This window comes from Periplaneta americana, chromosome 7 (genome assembly GCF_040183065.1).
Source record: "Periplaneta americana isolate PAMFEO1 chromosome 7, P.americana_PAMFEO1_priV1, whole genome shotgun sequence".
NCBI lineage: Eukaryota > Metazoa > Arthropoda > Insecta > Blattodea > Blattidae > Periplaneta > Periplaneta americana.
In genome coordinates, this window is record NC_091123.1 from 174,270,429 (window position 1) to 174,294,085 (window position 23,657).

Here is a 23,657-nt window from a genome sequence, read left to right on the forward strand (position 1 = left end):
AAATCCAGACGTTTGAGATGGGCAGGACATGTAGCACGTATGGGCGAATCCAGAAATGCATATAGAGTGTTAGTTGAGAGGCCGGAGGGCAAAAGACCTTTGGGGAGGCCGAGACGTAGATGGGAAGATAATATTAAAATGGATTTGAGGGAGGTAGGATATGATGGTAGAGACTGGATTAATCTTGCTCAGGATAGGGACCAATGGCGGGCTTATGTGAGGGCGGCAATGAACCTCCGGGTTCCTTAAAAGCCAGTAAGTAAGAGAATTTACAAGAGTGGCGTGATTTGTAACAACTGTGAAAGTGTGTAAGGAAAATGTAATTTTGTAGTTAAAAATCGAAAAAAAAAAATCTGTACGAGCAACTATGGAATTCACAACACATTTTTAGCTTCAGAATACTAGCTAATTAAAGGAATGATATTCCTGAATATTTCATTCTTTATCTGCAATATTCTTTTACCCTTAAAACTAAAGAAAAAAGTTATTTTACAAACATCTTGAAATTAGTGTAGCTCTGAAAATATTGAGAATAAGACCAATGTTCATATGACATTTTTTGCTCAAAATCTCTGTGGTAATATGTATAAACATTACTTTCTTATAGCTTTCCTTTTCGTAAAAAATAAAATAAAACCATTACGCATCCTGATTTTTATTCTGGTTACACTAATTTTACAGTTTAAAATAGAAACTGTTGCTTCAGACAAGATACCAGTAGACTTATATTTCTGGTAACTCCTGTAATTTATTTGAATTGCAATCATAATAAAATTGTGTTTCTCTGATATAATTTTACTTCCTCGTTAGTTCATTACAAGTATGAAGGTAAAGTATCTGAGATGTTGCAAAAAATAAATTTCGAGATTTTTATGAAAATGCACATTTTCAACATATCTTATATCGAAAAAAAGTTGTTTTTGAATGTCATTTGCTCATTTGTGTTTGTTTAGAGAGAGATCTCCTAAACTGATATATGGATTTTGTTTATTTTAACATTAAGGTGTCATTTTAAACAGGAATGCTACAAATAGAATATCACCTTTATAGAAGAATTAAAGGGTCTTTATTAAAAAAACACAACATTGTGGTTTACTTGAAATTGGCTGTAACCATTTTTCTTACGTAAGATAAATGATAAATGACAAAGATATGATTCCCAAAATATTTTATCAGAGGCATTAGTGTTTGTAGAATTGCTGCATATCCAGTCGAAAACTTCTTCAGACAGGCCTTAAATATAACTATATAAATTGCTGTGCAAAACTAATGTAACCATAGCTGTTTAAAAAACCAACTAAAGTGAGATTCAGAAATATAAACAGGAATCATTAAATCATTTTGAAATAAATCTTAAAAATGAAACAGGGAATCAGTATATATAATTTTGTTAATGAATTTATGATTTCATTTTGTTTATTATAAATATTTTCGTGAATTATAATTCAAAGTGATATGAACAATACAATGAGTTCCATAAAACATTTCTAAATATTTTTGAATCCAATTTTCCTGTAAAGTATAAAAATGCAAAAATATGCAACAATAGATGGATTACACAAGGTATTAAAATCTCATGCAAAAGCAAGAGATCATTATACATACAGAGCAGAAATAATAATGATACAAACTTAAAACAACACTATAAAAATTATTAAAAAATATTACACAAAGTGATCCAAAAAGCTAAAGAATTACACTATAATACAACAATACAAAACTCTGATAATAAAATTAAAACAACTTGGAACATAAAAAGGAAAGTGGATGATCAAAAAGTAAAGTAACAAACTATACCCTTATATCTAACAATATAAAAACGTCAGACTCGAAATTGCAAATATATTTGACAATATTTTCTTACAATAACTGATAATCTCAACATCCCCCAAGATGTTACTAACAGTTTAGACTCTTTAACACAATATTTTCCAACAAAATTCTCTAATATTCAAATATTTCCAACAAACAAAAACAAGAAATAATTGCCATTATTAAAAATCTGAAGTCAAAAAAACTCCTTCGGATATGATGAAATAACAAGCAAAATATTAAAAGCGAGTTCACATATTATAGCTGGGCCACTAAGTTATTTATGTAACTATTCAATGTTCAATGGTATATTGCCCAAGAGATGAAAATATTCAGTGGTTATTCCTATCTTCAAAAAGGGTGAAACAATGTCTCCAGAAAATTACAGACCCATATCACTTCTGCCAGTCTTCTCCAAAATCGTTGAAAAAATAATGTATAAAAGGTTATATCATCTAGAAAGATATATTTTAGTCCCAGAACAGTTTGGATTTAGGGAAAATGAATGCACGGAAAATGCAACATTTAATTTCACTGACAATATTCTGGATGCATTTAATAAAAAGTTATAAGTTGGAGTGATTTTCTGTGATTTATCCAAAGCATTTGATTGTATAAATTATAAAATGCTGCTAGACAAATTAGATTATTACGGAATAAAGGTATCACACACCAGTGGTTTCACTCATATCTCATAGACAGGAAACAGAAAGTCGAAATCAATATAACTATTAAATCTACCTCGACATGGGGAACTATTAATAATGGAATTCCTCAAGGATCAATATTAGGTCCCCTACTTTTTCTAGTGTTCATAAATGATCTTGCCCCCCCTAATAAAAGATGTAGGTCATCCCATATTACTTGCAGATGACACAAGTATAGTAATTACAGCCAGTAACTCCAACACATTCCAATCTTCAATAGAGGAAATTCTCTTCAAAATATGTGACTGGTTCTAAGTCAATAAATTAGTACTGTATTAAATTGTAACAAAACTAAAAATTCAATTTAAATCCTGTCCAAATTCAACCTCGCAAATTTCAAGCACAATAATTAACAATAGATCCCTATTAGAAACAACAACCAAATTTCTTGGCTTAAAAATCGATAATGTGTTAAATTCGAAAAATCATATTAAAGACATTACCCCCAAACTAAATTCAGCTTGTTTTGCTATTAGATCTATGCAAAAGATAGTAAATATCAATACCTTAAAAACAATATATTTTGCATACTTCCACTCCGTAATGTTTTTTTGGAATATTCTGGGGAAATTCCATAGATAGTAACAATTCTTACTACAGAAAGAGAATAATTAGAATAATAGTAGGTTCCAAATCTAGGAAATCGTGTAGGACTATTTTTAAAAAACTACAAATAATGCCCATGGCTTGTCAGTATATTTTTTCATTAATAATTTTTCTCGTATGTAATCGTGAAAACTTTGTAACTAATTCAACAGTTCATAGCATAAATATGCGTAAAAAAATGACTTTCATATTACATCAGTAAGTCTCGTGCTATCAAAAAGGAGTGCGTTATATGGCAGTAAAAATTTTTAATAGCCTCCCTACGGATATAAAAAATGAAACTCAGAACATAAGATTATTTAGGGCCAAATTGAAAAAGTATCTCATTTCTCACACCTATTATGTAGGTGAATTCATGACATTCAACAACTCTTCATGAAATTGAAACTAAAACTTTGTGTTGTACTAGTAGACCATCTTGTAAACCTCTTCTGTATATATTTCAACTAGACTATATATATATATATATATATATATATACATATATATATATATTTTTCATTTGATTTGTTCCATATTCTAGCTGCAAAGCAATGTACGAATACCATGAAATGTTAATAAATACAATACAATACAAAAATATAAAGAGGAAGAATTTTTTATTTACGTTAATGGATTAACATTTTCATTAAAAACTTGAGACTAAACTTACAGATTTGAAGATATTAGACATGAGGGGAGGAAAATCAATCTTTTTGTAACTTTGGCGACACAATGATTTCCTTACACACTATCTTCCAGCAGCAAAGTCACTGTAGCCAATGTCAATGATCATTTAATAAAAGCGCTGGTTTCATTAAATGTAAAGTGTGGTGAGCAACCCAAAAGCATACAAAGTATAATGCCACTTTAGACATATAATTGAACATGATTTTGGTTACCTAAGAATCTATTATAAAAAGCTACTTCTTAAAAACATGTGTTTGGTCAACAGCCCCAAGACTGGTTGGAACCTCGTGACATCAATAAGGCATCACTCATGAGGCAACTATGCCAGAAGATAATGAGGTATAGTGGCCAGTTTTCTCCCTTCATTGCATATGCCGCTGACTAGTAACATACTTCACTAATCAGACCTGATGTGTGCAATAAGCAATAATTGTTCTTCCTTTGACACATATCGTCAAGTGAGATGTATTGTCTGATAATAGATGTATCAGCCAGAATCTTAACCAGAGGTATTTTAGAAACATAATAAGTATATTGCCTGCCTTAACTTTCTCAAAAGTACAACAGCCCTCTTAAACAATGGTCTGTTATTGGTTTGCTGTTTGGCAGTAGAGGTTCTATTACAAAATTCACATGGAATTTTCTTAAGGGACTTCACACTCCTTTTGATTATGTAATGTCTATTCTTATAAATATTATCAAGGATTCTCTTCAAATATTACATCATCATCTCTATTTCAATTAATACACTTGTATATATTTGTCTTCAACAGTTAACTTTCTTTTTTCTTTAATGTTTCAAATCACATTATATTGCACATGTTTATTGTATTCAAGGCCCTTGTGGTCACTCAAATTCTTTGAGCTGATGTCTTTAATGAATATATAAATAAAAATTTAAAAAGTAAAGCATAAATAATATAAAATAAAAAGTGTAATATTCTCCTAAAGATTAACTTATAAATCTCGTTTAATCACAGTTCGTATAAACCAGAAATTAAAATTAGCCTGTAATACTTTTCCAGCAACAATGACCAACCTGCAGCAGTAAGTTCAGTGAAATGTCACATCTGTAAGAAACAAAGCAACAATTGAAATCAATACTGGTACAGTAATTTGAAATCACCATTCACCTGTATCAGAACTTGGATGAGATAAATTTCCTCTATGTTAAATACTATATTTATAATAGCAACTTCGAACTGATCTGTTCAAAATAAACATTTACACCAAAAGTTGGTAAGCGCCAAACGTTTTTTGTTTTTCACATTAGATGGGTGGTCAAAGTAAGAAATGTTGAAAAAGAGTGGAAATTACTTTTAAAAGTTATTACTACTCAAAATCTTTACTATTTTCCGAGCTATGACGAGTTAAACGACAGTTTTCGCTTCGTCGAAGGATTCAAAGACAGCCTTTTGTCTGTTAAAAGAGGAAGACCGCTGAAATAAAATAATAATAACTCAAACTCTAAATACCACTTGTGAGTGGTCTGTGTAAAACAATCTTTTGCCTCTCTTGTATCACTACCACTTGCTTTACTGAACGAAAGGGTGTAACAGAAGTATTCCTTCACATGAACAAGGAATGACCTGCTTTTTGTGCAAATCTGTTTTCTTGTATCTACGTCTTGAGTGATTCTGGCGATCTAAACCATAGACAAATAAATAGATCTAAACAATAGCGCTGTTCTGGAATGCGTTAAGATCGAATACTGCGCTATAACCCACATTGCATAGAAGGAACAGTTTGACCTGAAATTATGTTTTTTTTTCGGACGTACTTATAAATGCATTCTCTTTATATCTGGCAAGCTACTTAATTTCAGGATTAAATAAATGCTTCAGCGCCAATGTTCCATTTGATAGCGATATTCCTTTACTAGGCAGTGTTCTGTGTTACACTCTTGTGATTCACGGGAGCTGTGAAGCCGCTGAAAGTCATATGCGGGAGATTTGCAGCGGAGAATGTTTACCTATTGTATACGTATAGTTCACAGCAGTTATAAATTTGTCCTTTATTTTTAAGCTGAGAATTTGGCAACCGTAAAATGGGAGGCCCGTGTCGTATTATTTGCAATACCCATATCTGTGATTCCCTGTTTTCTTTAAATATACGAAATCACCGGGCTTGGAACTACACACTGTGTTGCCAAAATTGACGACCACGCGCTCAGCTGATGCGAGCTTACAGCTATGGCTGATTTTAAAACATTAATTTACGATTGACACGAAGGTATACAAACAGTACAAAAACCGATAGAGAATGAAACACAAACCGTATTAACAGATGACATTGTGTGCACAACGAATGGCCAAGAGGGCTATAGAACACTTACCAAGTGGGAAGTGGGAACATTGGCAACTCAGCGGCACAGGCCTCCCACCAACGATTAATCGTTGTCTCCAACCTCCCTCTAGTATATACAGTCACGAAGATTGAGTTTATGAGGGTACTAGGAATAATAGACTGTGCAGGTACTATTTCGCATTGTCTGTAATGAGGGATAGTAGCGATCCTAGTGGTTAGCAACTATCTGTGGATGCATATTTAATACTTATTGAGCTTCGTGACTGTATACTAGACTGTGCTCCCACCGCTATGAGATATTAATTTGTTTTTTCGATCGCAGCACTAATGTAATGTCTCAGATTATGTATGTAAATCTTTTAGAACGGAAAGGCATAATAAAAAAACCTAAAAGGACCTATTCCTTAAAGCAAAATTTGTCGGCTATTTCTCGCCCTTGATGAATTTGGACGAAAAATTAGCTATATCGTTTAATAAACTACTATTACAGTCTGTGCCAAAGACGACGTAATTATCTGTGTTACTATACTATTGCAACCAAAATTTAAAATAGCTTATTTTCATTCCTATTGAACTATATTTCATGTTTAACAGTTGGTGAGACTACCAATCAAGTACCAACTAAGGCCGAGATATGGCGGTCGTGAAGGTTGTTTTGTAGTTGATATCTTCAATTTTAAATGCACATCAACAGTTACTTTCTTAAATACATTGGTAGCATATTCTGATAAATTATATGGTAAGTGAAATGCTAAATTCACGTTTACTTAATTTTGTATATGTAAGTGAATACTATTTACTATTCTGTCAAAAGTAAGTAAAGGTAGTGTGTTTTCAAAATTGATGTGAGTATGAATGTTATTTACAATTGGTGAATCTTCGATTTCGCTACGCACAACTTACGAGAGAAAAAGCTTATTTTTAATAATTATTGACAGTAACCTCAAAATTGAAGCACGCCACTTTATAAGGACCCGAAACGATCTGATCACTACGAAACCTATAAACCCAACCAATTCTCCGCCAAATATCTTTGTATGTTATATCCGTCCGATGATTTTCTCAGACGTTTTCACATGAAATCATCACTAGCCCAGTGGTACCACATTTATGTTGCACTACGTGAGAAAGCACTCTTCTTTGATCCAGGTTAAATCTATTTTTGTGCTTCACTAGGTACCAAAAAGCTTATATGAAAAGCTTACTGAAAGCCTGATCATTGGTTCTCGATTTTACGAAAACTCGCGTATTTATTTTTCAGGTATATGTACAATGGGGGACATAATGGTTGAGCAACTCTACTTTAAGTCAAAGAAGATCATACTGTGCATTCTCCGAGCTGGAAGTTTTCAGTCATATGTTAACGAGATATTCACATGGTTTTTCTGTTTAAATGTTACATATCTGTACAGAGAAGGAATTAAAACTACAGTCTTATGAACCTTACTACAGATCTTGAAACAGTTTCGCCCAACAATTAATTTGATCCCTCAGTGTACATTTGTAAAGCTAAACCGGTAATTTCATGGATACGTTTTACCAAATTTCAACTGTTGTGGATAAGCGTATAAACAGGTGGTTTTGTGTAGGACTATGCGTCGAAACTGATATAATAATATATAGTAGATATACTTACTTACAGCTTTCAAGGAACCCGTAAGTTTATTGCCGCCCTCACATAAGCCCGCCATTGGTCTCTATCTTGAGCAAGATTAATCCATTCTCTATCATATCCCATCTTCCTCAAATCCATTTCAATATTATCCTCTCATCTACGTCTCGGCCTCTCCAAAAGTCTTATTCCCTTCTGCCTCCCAACTAACACTCTAAATGCATTTCTGGATTCGCCCATACGTGCTACATGCACTGTCCATCTCAAATATCTGGACTTAATATTCCTAATTATGTCAGGTGAAGAATACAATGCGTGCAGTTCTGCGTTGTGTAACTTTCTCCATTCTGTAATTTCATCCTTCTTAGCCCCAAATATTTTCCTAAGAATCTTATTCTCAGACACCCTTAACCTATGTTCCTCTCTCAAAGTGAGAGTCCAAGTTTCACAACCATACAGAACAACCGGTAGTATAAATTCTAACTTTCAGATTTTTTGACAGCAGACTAGATGACAAAAGCTTCTCAACGGAATAATATATATATATATATATATATATATATATATATATATATATATTTTTTTTTTTATCCAATGCCACCAGGTTGTCTTTCGACATTTCTGGTCTTCTCTCCTGGCCGTGGCTTAGTTGTAACCCACTTCTGAGGTTGGGGCGCCTGGAAGGCGGAGTTACATTACCCCGATGATGTGATAGGATGATTATGGTAATGTGCCAGGAGAGGTCTTAAATCTAAACTTAACCTAAATTCCAGACCATGGACGAACACAGGAATAATCCCCTTTAAGGAAAAATTCCTGTGTTTTAACCGGGAATCGAACCCGGGACCTCATGAACTATAGCCAGAAGCTCTGACCACTAGACCATGAGGCTGGATAATACTATACTTGGCTCCAAAATATGATGGCCACTTTTCTTGGAATTGATAAATCCTCATAAACTCCAATCCTCTACGCAACCCCTAGCCACATGGCAGAAATACAATAGATCCCAGCATTGTTAAATCTAGCAGTCATTGCCTCTATTTAATGGATTTCACTCACTCACAGTGTCTTTTCAGACATATGTCGAGGTGTTGTTTTATATTATTGTGCGCTGCAATATGTCTGATTTTTTCCTGTCGTCATTAATCAATGTTGGAGCAAATGATCAGCAGCCAGGCCTCCTAATTCGTCTGAAGATCCAGGACCATCACAGTAAGAACAAAGAACATCGTCAAAGAAAATAGAATATTATATAAGAAAACAAAGTGTTAAAATTATGTCTAATGTTAGGAATTCTATCCATAGAGTAATTGAAAATAGTAGCAGTTTGATTAGTAAAAATCTTAATCACATAACATCGGATGCAACCAGCAGATTGGTATTACTACACAAAAAAATAACTATATAGGCCTATTGGGCACAGAAATTAGGACTTACGATTGACCAACTAAAAAGAAATTACAAGGCGCGTCCATAAAGTAACTTACTCACTTGTCCCACAGCTAGCAAACCATATGTTGCGCGAAGTGACTGCGTGTACGTGATAGAGTAATGTCCTGGCATGGCGCATGCGCTAGCAGAACTTCCCGAGTGCTCTCAGTAGCTTCGTTGCATTGGTTGTAGATGGACGTTTCTATTCCAGCTCCCACTGCGTGTGAAGTGCGGTCAGTGATAAAGTTTTTGAATGCACAGGGCATAGCGCCGATTGAAATTGATCGTCAGCTGTGCCAGATCTATGGGCCTAATGTCATGAGCAAGCAGATGGTGCGTTGCTCCACAAGGTCGTCTGTGATGATGGTCGGCCTCCTACTGCACTCCTCGTCATGCACATTTTGGCATCCTGCTGAAAATTGTCTACAGCAGCAACGTAGCAGGACCAGTGTTGCCACGACCTACTCACGAAAATCAGGAGAAAACCATCGAAAAAAACAGGAGAATACAGTAGTTTAATTAAACATGAATTTTCTCTTCGTATTATAATATTAATTACAAAACAGTGTATATTGTAAGAAAGATGATATTGTTGCATTACTATACCTAGCACATCCCTAACCAATGAAATGGAACAATTTTGCTAAATATTACTTTACTCAGCATATGTAAATAAGTCATGCAATTTTTGTTTTTACACAGTAATGTCTCATTGACAATGTTTCGCATCAAAATGTATTAACGAGGAGTTTTTCGTATATTGACAAATGATTTTCGACAGAACGAGATTTATTTTAAAGATAATATTAAAGACAGTAGCTGCGATTATAACAGTCGAAAAATTATCCCTTTTCCTGTTTTTGCATAACTACCCTTTAAACTGTTCATAATTTTCCCACCCTGATTTATAATTCTGGGAAGGAGTATTTACTTTTCTTTCTTGTTGGGATGCTTTCACTGGCGTTTAGGTGACCATTTTTTTATATGCTACTATAGCGTTTATTTGTAGAAATTTTTTATCCACTCAACCGTTTCTCAGATCATTCGTTGCCTGACACTTTATCGCAATATGCATTGCGTCTTCAGCTAGTCCACACAAAGGACATTTATCCTTCTCTACGTTCCCTCTCCTATTCTTGAGTCTCCAGATACCTAATCTCAACCATGCCATTCCTGTTCTCTCTTCCCTTGAATTTAGTCTAACATATTCTTCCTGTTCCCAAAACTGCTTTACCTCCCTATAGTATTTTAGTGATCCTAGGTCTTTCATATTATTAAAAATATCTTGTTTTGAAATTTCGTTTGCCCCCTCTTTTACTATTCTTGCATTGTGATATTAACAATCAACTTGAGGTTTTATATGAAGACTATTAGAATTTCAAAGAATATGGACATTTTATTTGTTGTTAAACAGGTTAATATAATTTTTATGTTATCAATATCTTGAATTTGTAACTGGGTGAAATAGTAACTTCCTAAAATCTAATTATATAACATATGTGAGAATTTTATCGTTTTGACGGTTGTGCTGGTATGCTGACAATGGTAGTGAAAAAACAGCGTGAAATAAGGAGGTGATTGCATTGGGAGCATTGAGATTAAAAGTTGCATGAACCTATTTAACATTATTATTTCACTGTCTTTAAAAATGAAATAGAGTGTTAAGATTAGTTAATTATTGTTGTAAGCATTACAAGAATGTTATAGACAAGCACATATATTGTACATAAACAGTAAACATAACAATACAAAATACTGAAGTAGAATATCCAGAGAAGGTTAAAAACTTCGTTGATACTCGTATAAGGATTGCAGTGTCAGATGATATCTAATTGTTTAATATCTAATTGCAATCGCATTTGTTGTTGTTGTTGTTGTTTTCTAATGCCAGGCGTTTGACAATAAAGTCATTTGACCTCTTGCACTCCAATATTTTTCAAAGATATTATCATGGCCAGCCACTGAAGCACAGACTTTGAGGTGTTCTGAATCCATTTCTTGGTTTGAGTTGCACAATGGGCAGTTAGGGGACTGATATATTCCAATTCTTTGCAGGTGTTTGGCCAAACAATCATGACCTGTTGCCAATCTAAATGCAGCTACAGACGATTTTCGTGGTAAATAGGGAATTAACTGTGGATTGTGGTGCAGAGAGTTCCATTTTTTCCCTTGAGATTGTGCTATCAAATTTTGTTTGTTGAAGTCTAAGTATGTAGATTTAATAAATCTTTTCACAGAGTAATATGTGGATTTAGTAACAGGTCTGTAAGTAGCAGTGCTGCCCTTCTTTGCTAGTGCATCCGCATTCTCGTTTCCTAAGATTCCACAATGGGATGGTATCCATTGGAAATACTGTTCTTTTATCGAGTGATATTAATTGAGAGGGCATTTTAGTTATTTCTGCTGTTTGAGATGAAGGTGTGTGTTTAGAGACTATTGATAGAATAGCTGCTTTGGAGTCTGACAATATAACTGCATTCTTAAATTTATTGATGTGGCATAGAAAATTCCTGAGACTTTCACTTATTGCAATGATTTCTCCATCAAAACTTGTTCTGTATCCAAGTAATCTATAAAGTGAGAAGAGACAGCACGTAACACCTGCACCGGCACCTTGTTCTCTGCAGATCAAGGATCCATCGGTGTATAAATGAAGCCAATTTTGTGGAGGGTACCTCATATTAATTGCATTTGTTAAATTCAGTATCACGTTATATTATACTTGATTAGTATACTTTATCTTATAGCAGAAATGCATGATAAGTTTGGAGAGCAAAAATTAAGGTTAATGAACAGCAACAAATCTGTAGAATTATTATTTGAATCACGTAGCTATGCTGAAGGAACCTAAGTTAACTTAGAAAAGTAAATTATCATGTGGCATTTGGACTAGAAGAGATGTTTCTATTGTGGTGTAGCATACAAAATTACTACAGTTACCGAAAAATAATACTGTTCCTTTAATTGCAGGTAATTACAAAACATATGAATTACATACAATTCATATGGCTCTTCAGTGGATTCTTGAACGCATCGTTCACAGGGACATAATTGAATTATGTCCTGAAGAAGCAGTTGTAAGTAACAGATTTTTGTATTCTCAGTGTAATATAGGTACTGCATAAAATGAAATATTGAGTAATTAAAATGACTAATATAATATTCTGTTTAAGGGCATGGAGTTTGTCTCTAAAACATACAAAATCAGCAATGTTACACACAATACTCTTCATACAATGTTACTGAACTTTAGGTCCTTTTGTAAAGTAATCCTTCTAATAAATTAATGTTTCATTCTTAGTACTAAATGTGAGAAATTTCAGTACCAGTATATTAATATTGAATAATAATAATAGTAGTAGTAATAATAATAATAATAATAATAATAATAATAATAATGATGATGATGATGATGACAGTAATAATAGTAGTAGTAATAGTAGTTGTGGTGTGAGAATATTTCGTTCCAGCCCTGGGAATCGAACCCGGGACCTCTCAGCTGTGTACGTTGAGCTCTCTTTCCATCTGAGCCATACTGGGACACAGTGCCGGCCGAACTCCTAAGCTGCGAGGTCCCGGGTTCGATTCCCGGTGCCAGAACGAATTTTTCTGATTACAGTATGGCTACTTATAGTTATTGATTATTCAATGAGGATGGCGAGACCTCATATAAGAATATATATATATATATATATATATATATATATATATATATATATATATATAAATAATAGTAGTAGTAATAATAATAATAATAATAATAATAATAATAATAATATTATTGTTATAGTACTTTTGGAATCTACCTAGGTTTAATAAATTTTGAACACTTTTAGGAAGTGTATAGAATTATTGTACCTGCAAAGCATTCTAAACTTTTAATGAATAGTTCTTAGAGTTGACGTCTTTCACGGGAATCTTATTGGGGACATATAGTTCATTAAAGATCTTAAATACTGACTTCAAAGAAATTTAATTAATTAGTGATTGAATTTTTTGTGACAACATACAGACATGCAAGAATGGTCAAAACGTGTTCAGAGAATCCTTAGACATGTATTTTGGATTTAAAATATTGTTACGGGTTTGATTCAGTTGGTGAAGGATGGATAGAATAGAGAAAAACTCTCTCCGGCACCAGGACTCGAACCCGGGTTTTCACCTTTACGTGCTGACACTTTATCCAATAAGCCACACTGGATTCCAGTTCTGATGTCAGATCGAATCCCCTCAGTTTAAGTTCTACAACTCAGTTTTCCCTTTGGTGGCCTACTTTCATGTACTGTGTCACACATTATGTGACACTGGCACATTGTCCAACACACTATGTACAGAGGTGCACTCATTACGAGTGACTAAGTGACTGGGATCCGACGGGATGAGTGCCGTCTTGAATCGCTAAGTGATTCTTACGCATATCATATTATTATGATGTATCGTGGAGCTGAAAACTCGGGTTCGAGTCTCGTGCCGGAGAGAGTTTTTCTCTGTTCTATCCATTCTTCATATGATAACACATAATTCCTGCACGGAAATATCATATGTTGTTGTTGTTTTCTAATGCCAGGCGTTTGACAATAAAGTCATTTGACCTCTTGCACTCCAATATTTTTCAAAGATATTATCATGACCAGCCAATGAAGCACAGATTTTGAGGTGTTCCGAATCCATTTCTTGGTTTGAGTGAAATATCATATGTACTTCTGTACATTATAATAATTTGATTCCAGTGTTTTGGAACTGGTTACTGATTCCCTCTTCAGACATACACAACTGATGTGTAGTCGGAAAAGTACTGAATGAGGCTTGTTGCATTAAATTGGCCACGTTTCTTGGTGACTAGTAACAGTCACATTATTTTTCATTTATTAGTTTGCATTTATGTTTGTACAAAATTAAATGTCGAAGAACTAAACAACCACCAATCCACTGTGCAAATTACAGGTGTTTTTTTAAATAATTTCCTTTAATTAAAGTTTTTTTCCGCAACCAATAGTTTTATCAAATCTAATAATGAAATATGGCTTGCAAAATCAGAATAGTACATTATGCAACGAGCCTATAATGGTAGTAATTAAGACGCGAGTATGTTTGTTTATGAAACGAGCGCAAGCGACTTTCATAATTTTCATACGAGCGTCTTAATTACCATTATAGGCAAGTTTCATACGACTTTTTATGCTCGACCATATTTCTAACTTGAAATTATTCATAAATATTCATGTTATGATTATCTAAGTGAGGAGCGGAACTGACCTTCTAAATTGTGAGATGTGCACAGACGCGAAAGTATTGATTTTTTCTGAGGAACGAATGTCATTGACCTTGATATAATCTAGAGAATAACATGAACATTAATCTTGATATAACCTGGAAATTGATTTAGAATTGAAAAACGAGATGACAAATTGAATTTATTTGAATATTATTTACAATTAACGCTAATTATTATAGTAACAGAACATAACCTTCTGCGACAGTATTGGTTTTCCAGCCTCCGTGACGTTTCGCTAGTTGTCTTTCGATTACATATCCGAGAATAATGGATACTTGTGGTTTTATAATGGTACAATGGTGATTTCTCATTGGCTGAACATTGAACTATAATGAATAGGTGTACTTTAATGAGGTGCATTAAAGGGCTACTACCAGGTGTATAATTACTACATTTCGGCATGGTCGAGCATAAACCAATTTATATGTACGAAGGTAAACAAATATGAACATTTCTGCTGTGTTGATATGTGATATAGTTTTTTGTTATTTCATTAGTGTAATTAAAATACCCGAAAAATACATCACATCGTGATAGTATCAAATGTGATTTTGATGTTTAGTTTATTTTTTCTTTGCATATGTGTGTAAATTGATGAGCCTTCATTCTGTTTCAGTATACTGTTGGTAGAGGGAAGGAAAACTCGATAAAATGCCTGAGCTTGTATGTATCAAGAAAACATTGTAAAATATTACAAAAAGATGGAAACCTTACAATTGTCGACCTTAAAGTAAGTAAAATTTATTGACACACACTAACACAGTTTGTAACTTTTCCTGTACTGAAGCTAAGATGGATGTATGACAGTTTTTCTTACACTTCATGCAGTAACTATGAAAACTTCTACTTTTTATAGTGTTTCAAATTAATTATCTCTTATCACCCTGCAAATCTCTTTGTGTTCACAAATTCACAAGCATTCCAGCATTATCTAAATAATCATTGAATGTAAAAGAAGTTAGTGCATTAAGTGAAGTATGTTAGAATAGAGTTCTCGCAGTTTATAAACAAAAAAGGGCACCTGCTTTTAATATCATTATCGGAATACTTAATCTTTGGTGATGTGATCAGTTCTACAGCGGTCAGCGTTCGAGACAGACGTGTGCGGGAAGCTCCGTTAACGAGAAGGCAGTGTAGTGAGGTCATAAACTGGAGTGAAGTAAAATTCGAACATGATAATGGAGAATAAAATGAAGGAGTTGAAAGAGAAGGTCGAGGAACTAAACAGGAAGATAGAAGAAATGCAGCAGGAAAACAAGCAAATGAAGAGGAAGTTAAAATTCTGGGAAGATAAGCAGAGGAAAAGAAACTTAATATTTCTCAGCATAGAGGAAATGGAGCAAGAGAAGGGAGTGACAACATACAAAATGTATGGGCTATTCCATCTCAAATCGACCGAAATATAGAGAAAATTGACCTTGCAATTTTTAAATACCGGTACAATGAAACTTTTTCTGTCCTTTGACAACTGTGATACAATGCTTTGTGCAAAGTTTGAGGCATCAGAACTTCATAGTGTTTAAATTAAAAAATATTTAAATTTATCGTATTTTCATAAAATTAGCAACTTTAAACTGTTGTGGCTCCGAAACCCTTTCACCCAATGATCAAAATCATTTTTTATTTTAATGCTGAGAAATTAAAGTTTATATTGACATATAAACAGTTTTTCTTACTTTTTATGGAAATGGAGAAATTTAGATTTTTCTTCATTAAGACGCCTTTGCCCATGAAAAAATATTTAAAAAATATATGGTTAGATTCCGCATTGAAAGTACAAATAAACACATATTTTTTACTGGTGCACCATTGATAAGAAAGTATTGAAAATATCAAATAAAGAAAATAAATAGTACCCGCGTGAAGTAACCAGCTGACTATAGGTAGTTGAGACTGGTCGAGAGAAGCAAGGCCAGGAGACAAACACGTGATGTTTCGTCTAGTAGCGCATAGCTGGGCTAGCTTTATCACAAGTTTTCATAAACACAGGTGTAAAATGACGCCCAATGCTCGCTTATCTTCATCTCTCGGCCAGTTCGTGCGGTACTGCGCCGTTCAAGTCTAGGCGTGTGAATATAATTTATTTAATACCCTCGAAACTTATTGCCGAGCCACTAAGCAAACAATGCCGAATTCCTCTTAATAATGCAAGGTTTTTCCTCAATGTTTTTTTCATTTTTACAGATTGGCAAAAAGCCTAAAAGTAAGTAAAATCAGATTATCTGTCTCTCTGTGTACAATAAAAATAAGTATTACTTCTTATCATAACCCACTAAATGTCAGCTTCAAAATGAACTCCCGTTCAACGTTCTGCAGTAAATGGTTCCAGAGTTCTGAGCGCTGAAAGAGGCTTGTTTTTATAAAATACGCTAAATTTGTCGCTTAATAGTACGAAAACCGTTTGAATTTCGATAGTATATTTTTGAAAATGTACTCCCCTCAGCACCTTGTATAAATAGGGAAAAAATTAGATTATTAAAAAAATGCGAGTTTTTTACTGATAGATTTCATATGGAATAGCCCGTATGCAGGGTATATTGGGAGGTGTTCAACATGGATGTGAGCGATGGGTAAATTAAGGAGACTTACAGGATCAGTGAGGGGTTGAATCTGCTTCTATTGGTTAAATTGAAAAGTGTGTTAATAGGGAAAAAATTGAGTAAAAGAAAGTATTTAAAAAATTCAAATTCAATTGAGATGTATTATGACTACGAAACGAGATGCAGAAGAAGATTTTTACTAGCATTTATGTGGGCAGCTAGAAAGAATGGACAATTCGCAAGGTTATATGGAGATAAATTCAATATTAACAATGAGATTTTTTATCTATAATTTCGTCTAGAAAACTTTGGAGATGGAAACAGAGGATATGGAAAGAAATAGAGAAGACTTAAAAAAGGAAATAAGGAAGATAATAAACAAGCAAATGGATGGCGGAAGAATGGATGGAGCCATAAGAAGAGAGAATAGTAGCCGAGAAAGAGAATCAGAAGATAGAAGATGGGAGTCAATAAGCTCAGACGAAGTGAAGAGAAGCGACTAAAAGCATTTGAAATGTGGATATGGAGAAGAATGGAGTGAGTGAAATGGACATAAAGAATAAGAAATGAAGTTGTGTTGGAAAGAGTGGGTGAAAAAAGAATGATGCTGAAACTGATCAGGAAGAGTAAAAGGAATTGGTTGAGAAGAAACTGCCTACTGAAGGATGCATTGGAAGGAATTGTGAACAGGAGAAGAGTTCAGGGCAGAAGAAGATATCAGATAATAGACGACATTAAGCTATATGGATCATATGTGGAGACTAAGAGGAAGGCGGAAAATAGGAACGATTGGAGAATGTTGGGTTTCCAGTGAAAGACCTGCCTGTCTTGGGCAGAACTCACTATGAATGAATATAAAATGCACAGTAGTGCTGCAGGCACCATTCCTCCAAATTACAGATTATGCTACATAGTATATGGGTCTAACAAATTATAAAATATATTTAAAATGTCCAACAATTTTCTGTTATATTTTATGTGCTTAGGTTAACGGCTTTTGTACTGATGTGTATGTGCATATGATGAGAAATTATTATTATTAGCAGTTGTAGATACATTAAGAACGAGTCTTGCATGATTTCAGAGACTGATCTTATGAATGGTACATCTGTAACTTGGTTTTATCTTCAAAGTTATTTCAGTCCTATTGCCAGTACTGGTACTGTATATTTATCTTCTTATTTAGATTGTGGTTTTATTTCTTTGAATTGTCTGGTTCAAATAATAAACTTAGGCATTTTAATTTTCACTTTGGGTTCAAGTGTATAATTTTAGCAACATTATTGTATAATCAGCCTGCTTGCAGATTGCAAACAATTGGTATTATTATTATTATTATTATTATTATTATTATTATTATTATTATTATTAATATTATTTATACATCTTGATTACACAACTTTTAACACTGCATCACTTCGGAATATGTATGATAAGAACTTTCTTGTGTTAAATTTTAATGTACCTTGTTAACATGTTTCGACCTATTTTAGGTCATCTTCAGAACTGGTCGTTGTTGGTCTTGGCGCCTCTTGTTTCCTGTGTGGGTGCGTTTGTAGTGTAGAGTCAAAGAGTGTGTGTGTTTTGAAATTGAGTTGTGTGTTGAGAATATCGTTGGGGTGTGTTTTCGTGTGTCTGTATGTTTCATATTGTTCTAGTGTGTTGAGTTTCTGGCTTTTTGGTTGAATGTGCAGTATTTCCATGTTTATGTTGATGTCTCTGTAGGTGTGGTTGGCATTTGTGATGTGTTCTGCATATGTGGAGGTGTTTTGTAATTTTGTTATGGCTGTGATGTGTTGTTTGTAACATGTTTGAAATGATCTGCCTGTCTGTCCTATGTAGAAGTGTTGCAGGTGTTACATTTGAGTTTGTATATGCCTGTGTGGTTGTATTTGTTTGCTTGTGTGTTGAGATGTTTTTGTAGAGTGTTATTTGTTCTGTATGCGATGTTGTAGTTTAATTTCTTGAATGAGGTTGCAATTTTATGTGTGTTTTTGTTTTCGTATGTTAGTGTGATGTATTTTTTGTGTTCTTGTGTTTGTGTTGTATTCTTCTGTTTTTTGTGGTTTTGTTTTGTCTTACGTATTATGTTGTCTATAGGACAGACAGGCAGATCATTTCAAACACGTTGCAAAAAACACATCACAGCCATAACAAAATTACAAAACTCCTCCACATATGCAGAACACATCACAAATGCCAACCACACCTACAGAGACATCAACACAGACATGGAAATACTGCACATCCAACCAAAAAGCCAGAAACTCAACACACTAGAACAATATGAAATATACAGACACACGAAAACACACCCCAACGATATTCTCAACACACAACTCAATTTCAAAACACATACACTCTTTGACTCTACACTACGAACGCACCCACACAGGAAACAAGAGGCGCCAAGACCAACAACGACCAGTTCCGAAGATGACCGAAAATAGGTCGAAACATGTTAACAGGGTACGTTAAAATTTAACACAAGAAAGTTCTTATCATAAGTATTCCGAAGTAATATTATTTACTACTACTACTATTTCTTGCAGAGTGCAAATGGTACATTCGTTAATCAAACTAGAATACTTGCTGAGCGAGAGATTCCATTACAAGAAGGGGATCTGATTGGTATGGGAGTTTGTGAAACAACAGACAAGGATTGTTATGTATTCAAACTTTACCAAAAGGCTCTGGTAAGCAGTAACTTTTAGTTTATGCTGAATTCGTTACATTCATACATAGTGCTATGGTTTCATTTTATAGAATCTTTTTATTAGGAGAAGAAAATGTAATTGAAGTGAACTAATGATACATAATTAAATTTTAAATTTTGTTTCAGAAAATTGTACCTGTTCTTCCATTACCAGACTCAAGCACAACAGAACATGAACTGGTTGTCATTACAGATTCTGATTCAGAGAAAGGCACAGGTGAGAGCAGGGAGGCACAGGCAAAGGAGGTGTCCAGGAAACGTAATGCTGAATGGAATGACAAGCAGGAACCTAAGGTTCCATGTTTGGAAAAAACCACCATAAAGAATATGCCTTCTTGTTCATTGAAGACATCTGAGAATGCAGCTACACGAGAAGTGAATAAAGTGCCTGACATGAGAAAAGATGAAGTTTCTCACTGTAAACAGGATTTGAAATTGTCTCATGACTTACTCAATAATAGTACTGATATATGCAGTAGAAGTGCTGTTGAATTAGAAGACAAAGTAAATAGTTCATATGAATCTAAAAGTGTAATGGATGTGACTGTTCAGTCAAAACAAGTTGAACGTCTGTCGCCTTCAGAGTTAACAGTTTCTGAGAATGTTCAAAATAAATTCGATTCTGCACAAAGTTCACCAGTTGACGGTATTAATACATCTAAAGATGTAAACAATAGACATAGACATTCAAGTAATGATTCGTCTATTATTACTCCAATTCTTAAAAGAAGATTTGATTCTCTACCAATTTCAAATACTATTGTAGCTGAAGTAGTTGATAAAGATATCTCTAGAACAGAATCTTTGACAACAAATGTACCTGTTGTAGAGCTAAGAAAAGGAAGCCATGTTAGAGAGTCGAGTCAGGAAAAAAAAATGAGTGGTACCTCAACCTCTGTGTCAGGAGGACTCACGAAACATTCAGTGGAATTTAATTCAAATAATGCATCTTCGAAAGTGGTTCAACCTTTGAGCTCAGCTTTACGTCATATGATTAGTGGTGATGAAAACATAGTAGATATTACAGATTGTGACGATGATGATGTCACAGCTGTAGAACAGAAAACCAATAATTCCCTTACCACCTGTCATGAAATTGGTGTGCTTAATATGAATGCAACGGTATGTAAGGATTCCATTAAGAAAAGATCTCTAGTTGATAGTGACGACAGTAATTCAAAAACTGTTACTGAAGTAAAAAGTTCTGTGAGTGAAACATCATCATCTTCTGTGTTAAGTGTAGGTGCTGTGAAACATCCGGGAAGTTCAAAAAAACACTTATCAGTTACAAATAAAGATTCGTTCAAATTAGAAGGTAATGAAATTACTCAGATTTCAAGAGAGCGTCTTACTGATAGTACAACTACCAGAGTTGAAACAACGAATAAGAAAAATCTTGTTCTGTTGAAGGAAAACGATTTACAAGAAAAGTCTAGTAGGGAAGAGGAAAATAAAAGAAAATCAAGTAAATCAGACGAAACATTTGCAAAATTGACTCATATTATCTCCAGTGATAAAACAAAAGAATTAGTCCAGAATTGTCTAGAAAAGCCATCTAGCTCTATTAAATTTAGAAGAAGACAGAGTACAGAATCCTCAGAAAAACCTAGTCAAGAAGAATGGAAGTTAGGTAAACGGAAATCAGAGAACTTATCAGAATTGATTGTATGTGAAAAGAGCAAGAAGAATATACCTGCGAAATATAAAATAGACAGTCATTTGCTCATTGATGAAGATGGCAATAATGAGGATAACAATGATAGTGATAGCAATGACAACATAATATTTACTAAGAGACTTGGAGTCGACTGTAATATTTCCCTCACTGAAAGTAACAGAAAACAATCTCTTGGCAAAGAAAATAAACAAATTTCAAAGAGTAAAGGAAGTGAAGGTGATAAATTTACTAAAAGTGAAACATTGTCAGAAACGGTTATGGATGATGAACCATTGATAAGAAATGAAAAGAAGAGACGGAGGTGTCGTTTTATTTCATCATCGTCATCAGATGAAGACATCGTATTTGAAAAAAATAAAAAAAGATCTAACTCGGTAGCGCTAGCATTTGACAGTAAATTGAAAGAAAACAGAAAACTGTCATCCTCTTCAGATAACAGTAATTTTGATTCAAATTCATTAAGAAGAAATAACTTTGAATCTGCAAGTGATAGGTTGAGTGTGAAATCAGATTTATTAGAAGTGGATAGTAAGGACTGCTCAAAATCTGCAAATGTGCCGAAAGTTGATGATGAATTAATTGCCAGTATATGTAAAAATAAACCTGTTGTTAAGTTGGAAAGACTTGATAAGGATATTTTAAATCCAAGTGATTGTGCAGCTGCGAAGTCAGAAAATGATTCCTTAAATTATACGCTTGATGAGGACATAATTGTTATAAGTGATGATGATGATGAGTACTTTCCGTCATCACAGATATTTGATGAACAGAAACCTCCTACACAGTCTAATAAAGACCGTGATGTCCTTGAAGACATGTCTTTCAATAGAGTTCCAGAGGATGATGATGACGATGGGTCAGTGTTTGTAGATGATGACTCGGACTTAGAAGAGGATCAGTGGTTTAAGAGACTGTCACAACAAGAAGTAGACCCTGAACCACTGCCAGAACCTGCATTTGATAAACTGAAAAATGTGGAGATAAAGAAAGAAGATTCGAGAGATGTACTGCTGCAAAGTAAGATAATTCCACATACTTCTTGTGAGGATGGAAGAGAGGAACCTGTGAGAGCTGTACTTGATAAACCCCAGAAAATAACTGAATTTGTAAGTGATAACTTATTAAAAGCAGACATTGAAGCTCAAACAAAGCAGAATGAGCCTTCAACAAAATCCAAATTGTCTGGTAAATTAATGATAATTGATGCACCACCTATGCCTCCACGACGAGCTTCCCAGCGAGGAATTTCTGCGGAAGAAGCAACAAGAATATACAAAGAGAGAAAGGAACAAAAAAAACCTAAAAGCATTAGCAATGAAAAGTCTAAATGTACTGTGAGTGATGCGAGCTTTCTGAGCCCAAAATTAAAATTAAAGAAGAATTCTCGTAGGTCTTCAGCCCCACCAGAAGACTTGAGCAATCTTAGTGCTAGACAGAAGAAACAGATTGCTGATCAACGCAAGGAAAAACTGAAAGCATTAACAGAAAAAGAAAAGGCTGCTGCTGCAGCTTCAAAGGAACAAAGCACCAGAGTCCCTGCTAAAGTTAGAATAAAGGTAACCAGGAAAAACAGAGGTGCTTTCTTGACTGAAGGAGCAGATGATACTGAAGATGAACTTCCTACAGCTCAAACAACTGTTTCTGGAGTAAAAAAATCCTCCCATGTTGCAGAGGAAAAACTTATGTCTTCAAAGAATCTTAAAGAGCAAGGAACTGTTAAAAGTAACATTCCTGCACCAAAGAAGATAGACTCAAGATCGTCATCTGCTCCATCTGTGGACACTATTAAGAATCTTCCAAGGATTCCGAAGTTATCTGGACGACCATCAAGTGTAAAGAGTGCCAATGCACAAGTGCCTTCCAAAATCAGTTCAGACGTGGAATTTGAGCATGGGTCTGACAATCTTCCTAAGATTCAGAACTTACAACTATCAAGTATAAAGAGTGCTGATGCAGATGTACCTCCTAAAATCAGTTCAAATATGGAATTTGAGCGTGTATCTGAAAAAATGTCTACGTCTGCAAAGTCAACAACTGATATTTATCCACTACGTCCTATTATTAAATCTTTAACAGCCACAAAATGTAAAGAAAAGAAACGTGTCCGTTTCAAAAGTGATAGTGAGCTGGTTGCTATGCGCACAATCCCTGTGGAAGAAAATTCACGCCTTCTGCCTGTTGCTCACAAAAAGGATGCTCCAACTCCAAGAAAGGTTGTAAACAACCAGCAACTTTTCAAAGGTCCAAACCTGCAAGAAGTGTTATACGATATTTTGTGTTGGAATCCCCTTTGGCTAGAGG

General features: G+C 34.2%; 1 protein-coding gene and 1 long non-coding RNA gene across 2 annotated transcripts in view; one reads left to right on the top strand and one right to left on the bottom strand.

Annotated features, from left to right (window-relative positions):
- LOC138703767 (uncharacterized) overlaps window positions 1-6,496 on the bottom strand; it is an 18,197-nt gene extending 11,701 nt beyond the window's left edge. The window contains exons 1-2 of the long non-coding RNA XR_011333262.1: window positions 6,130-6,496; window positions 4,834-4,864 (exon numbers count right to left, since the gene is read on the bottom strand). This is a non-coding gene — a long non-coding RNA (uncharacterized lncRNA). The remainder of the gene's footprint in view (window positions 1-4,833; window positions 4,865-6,129) is intronic.
- Window positions 6,497-6,691: 195 nt separating this feature from the next.
- The window catches only part of Setx (Senataxin), a 92,690-nt gene continuing 75,724 nt past the window's right edge, over window positions 6,692-23,657 (top strand). Inside the window, exons 1-5 of the mRNA XM_069831933.1 lie at window positions 6,692-6,840; window positions 12,118-12,224; window positions 15,039-15,152; window positions 19,515-19,658; window positions 19,805-23,656. Of these exons, the coding sequence (XP_069688034.1) occupies window positions 12,153-12,224; window positions 15,039-15,152; window positions 19,515-19,658; window positions 19,805-23,656 (4,182 nt within the window). The 5' untranslated portion in view covers window positions 6,692-6,840; window positions 12,118-12,152. The remainder of the gene's footprint in view (window positions 6,841-12,117; window positions 12,225-15,038; window positions 15,153-19,514; window positions 19,659-19,804; window position 23,657) is intronic.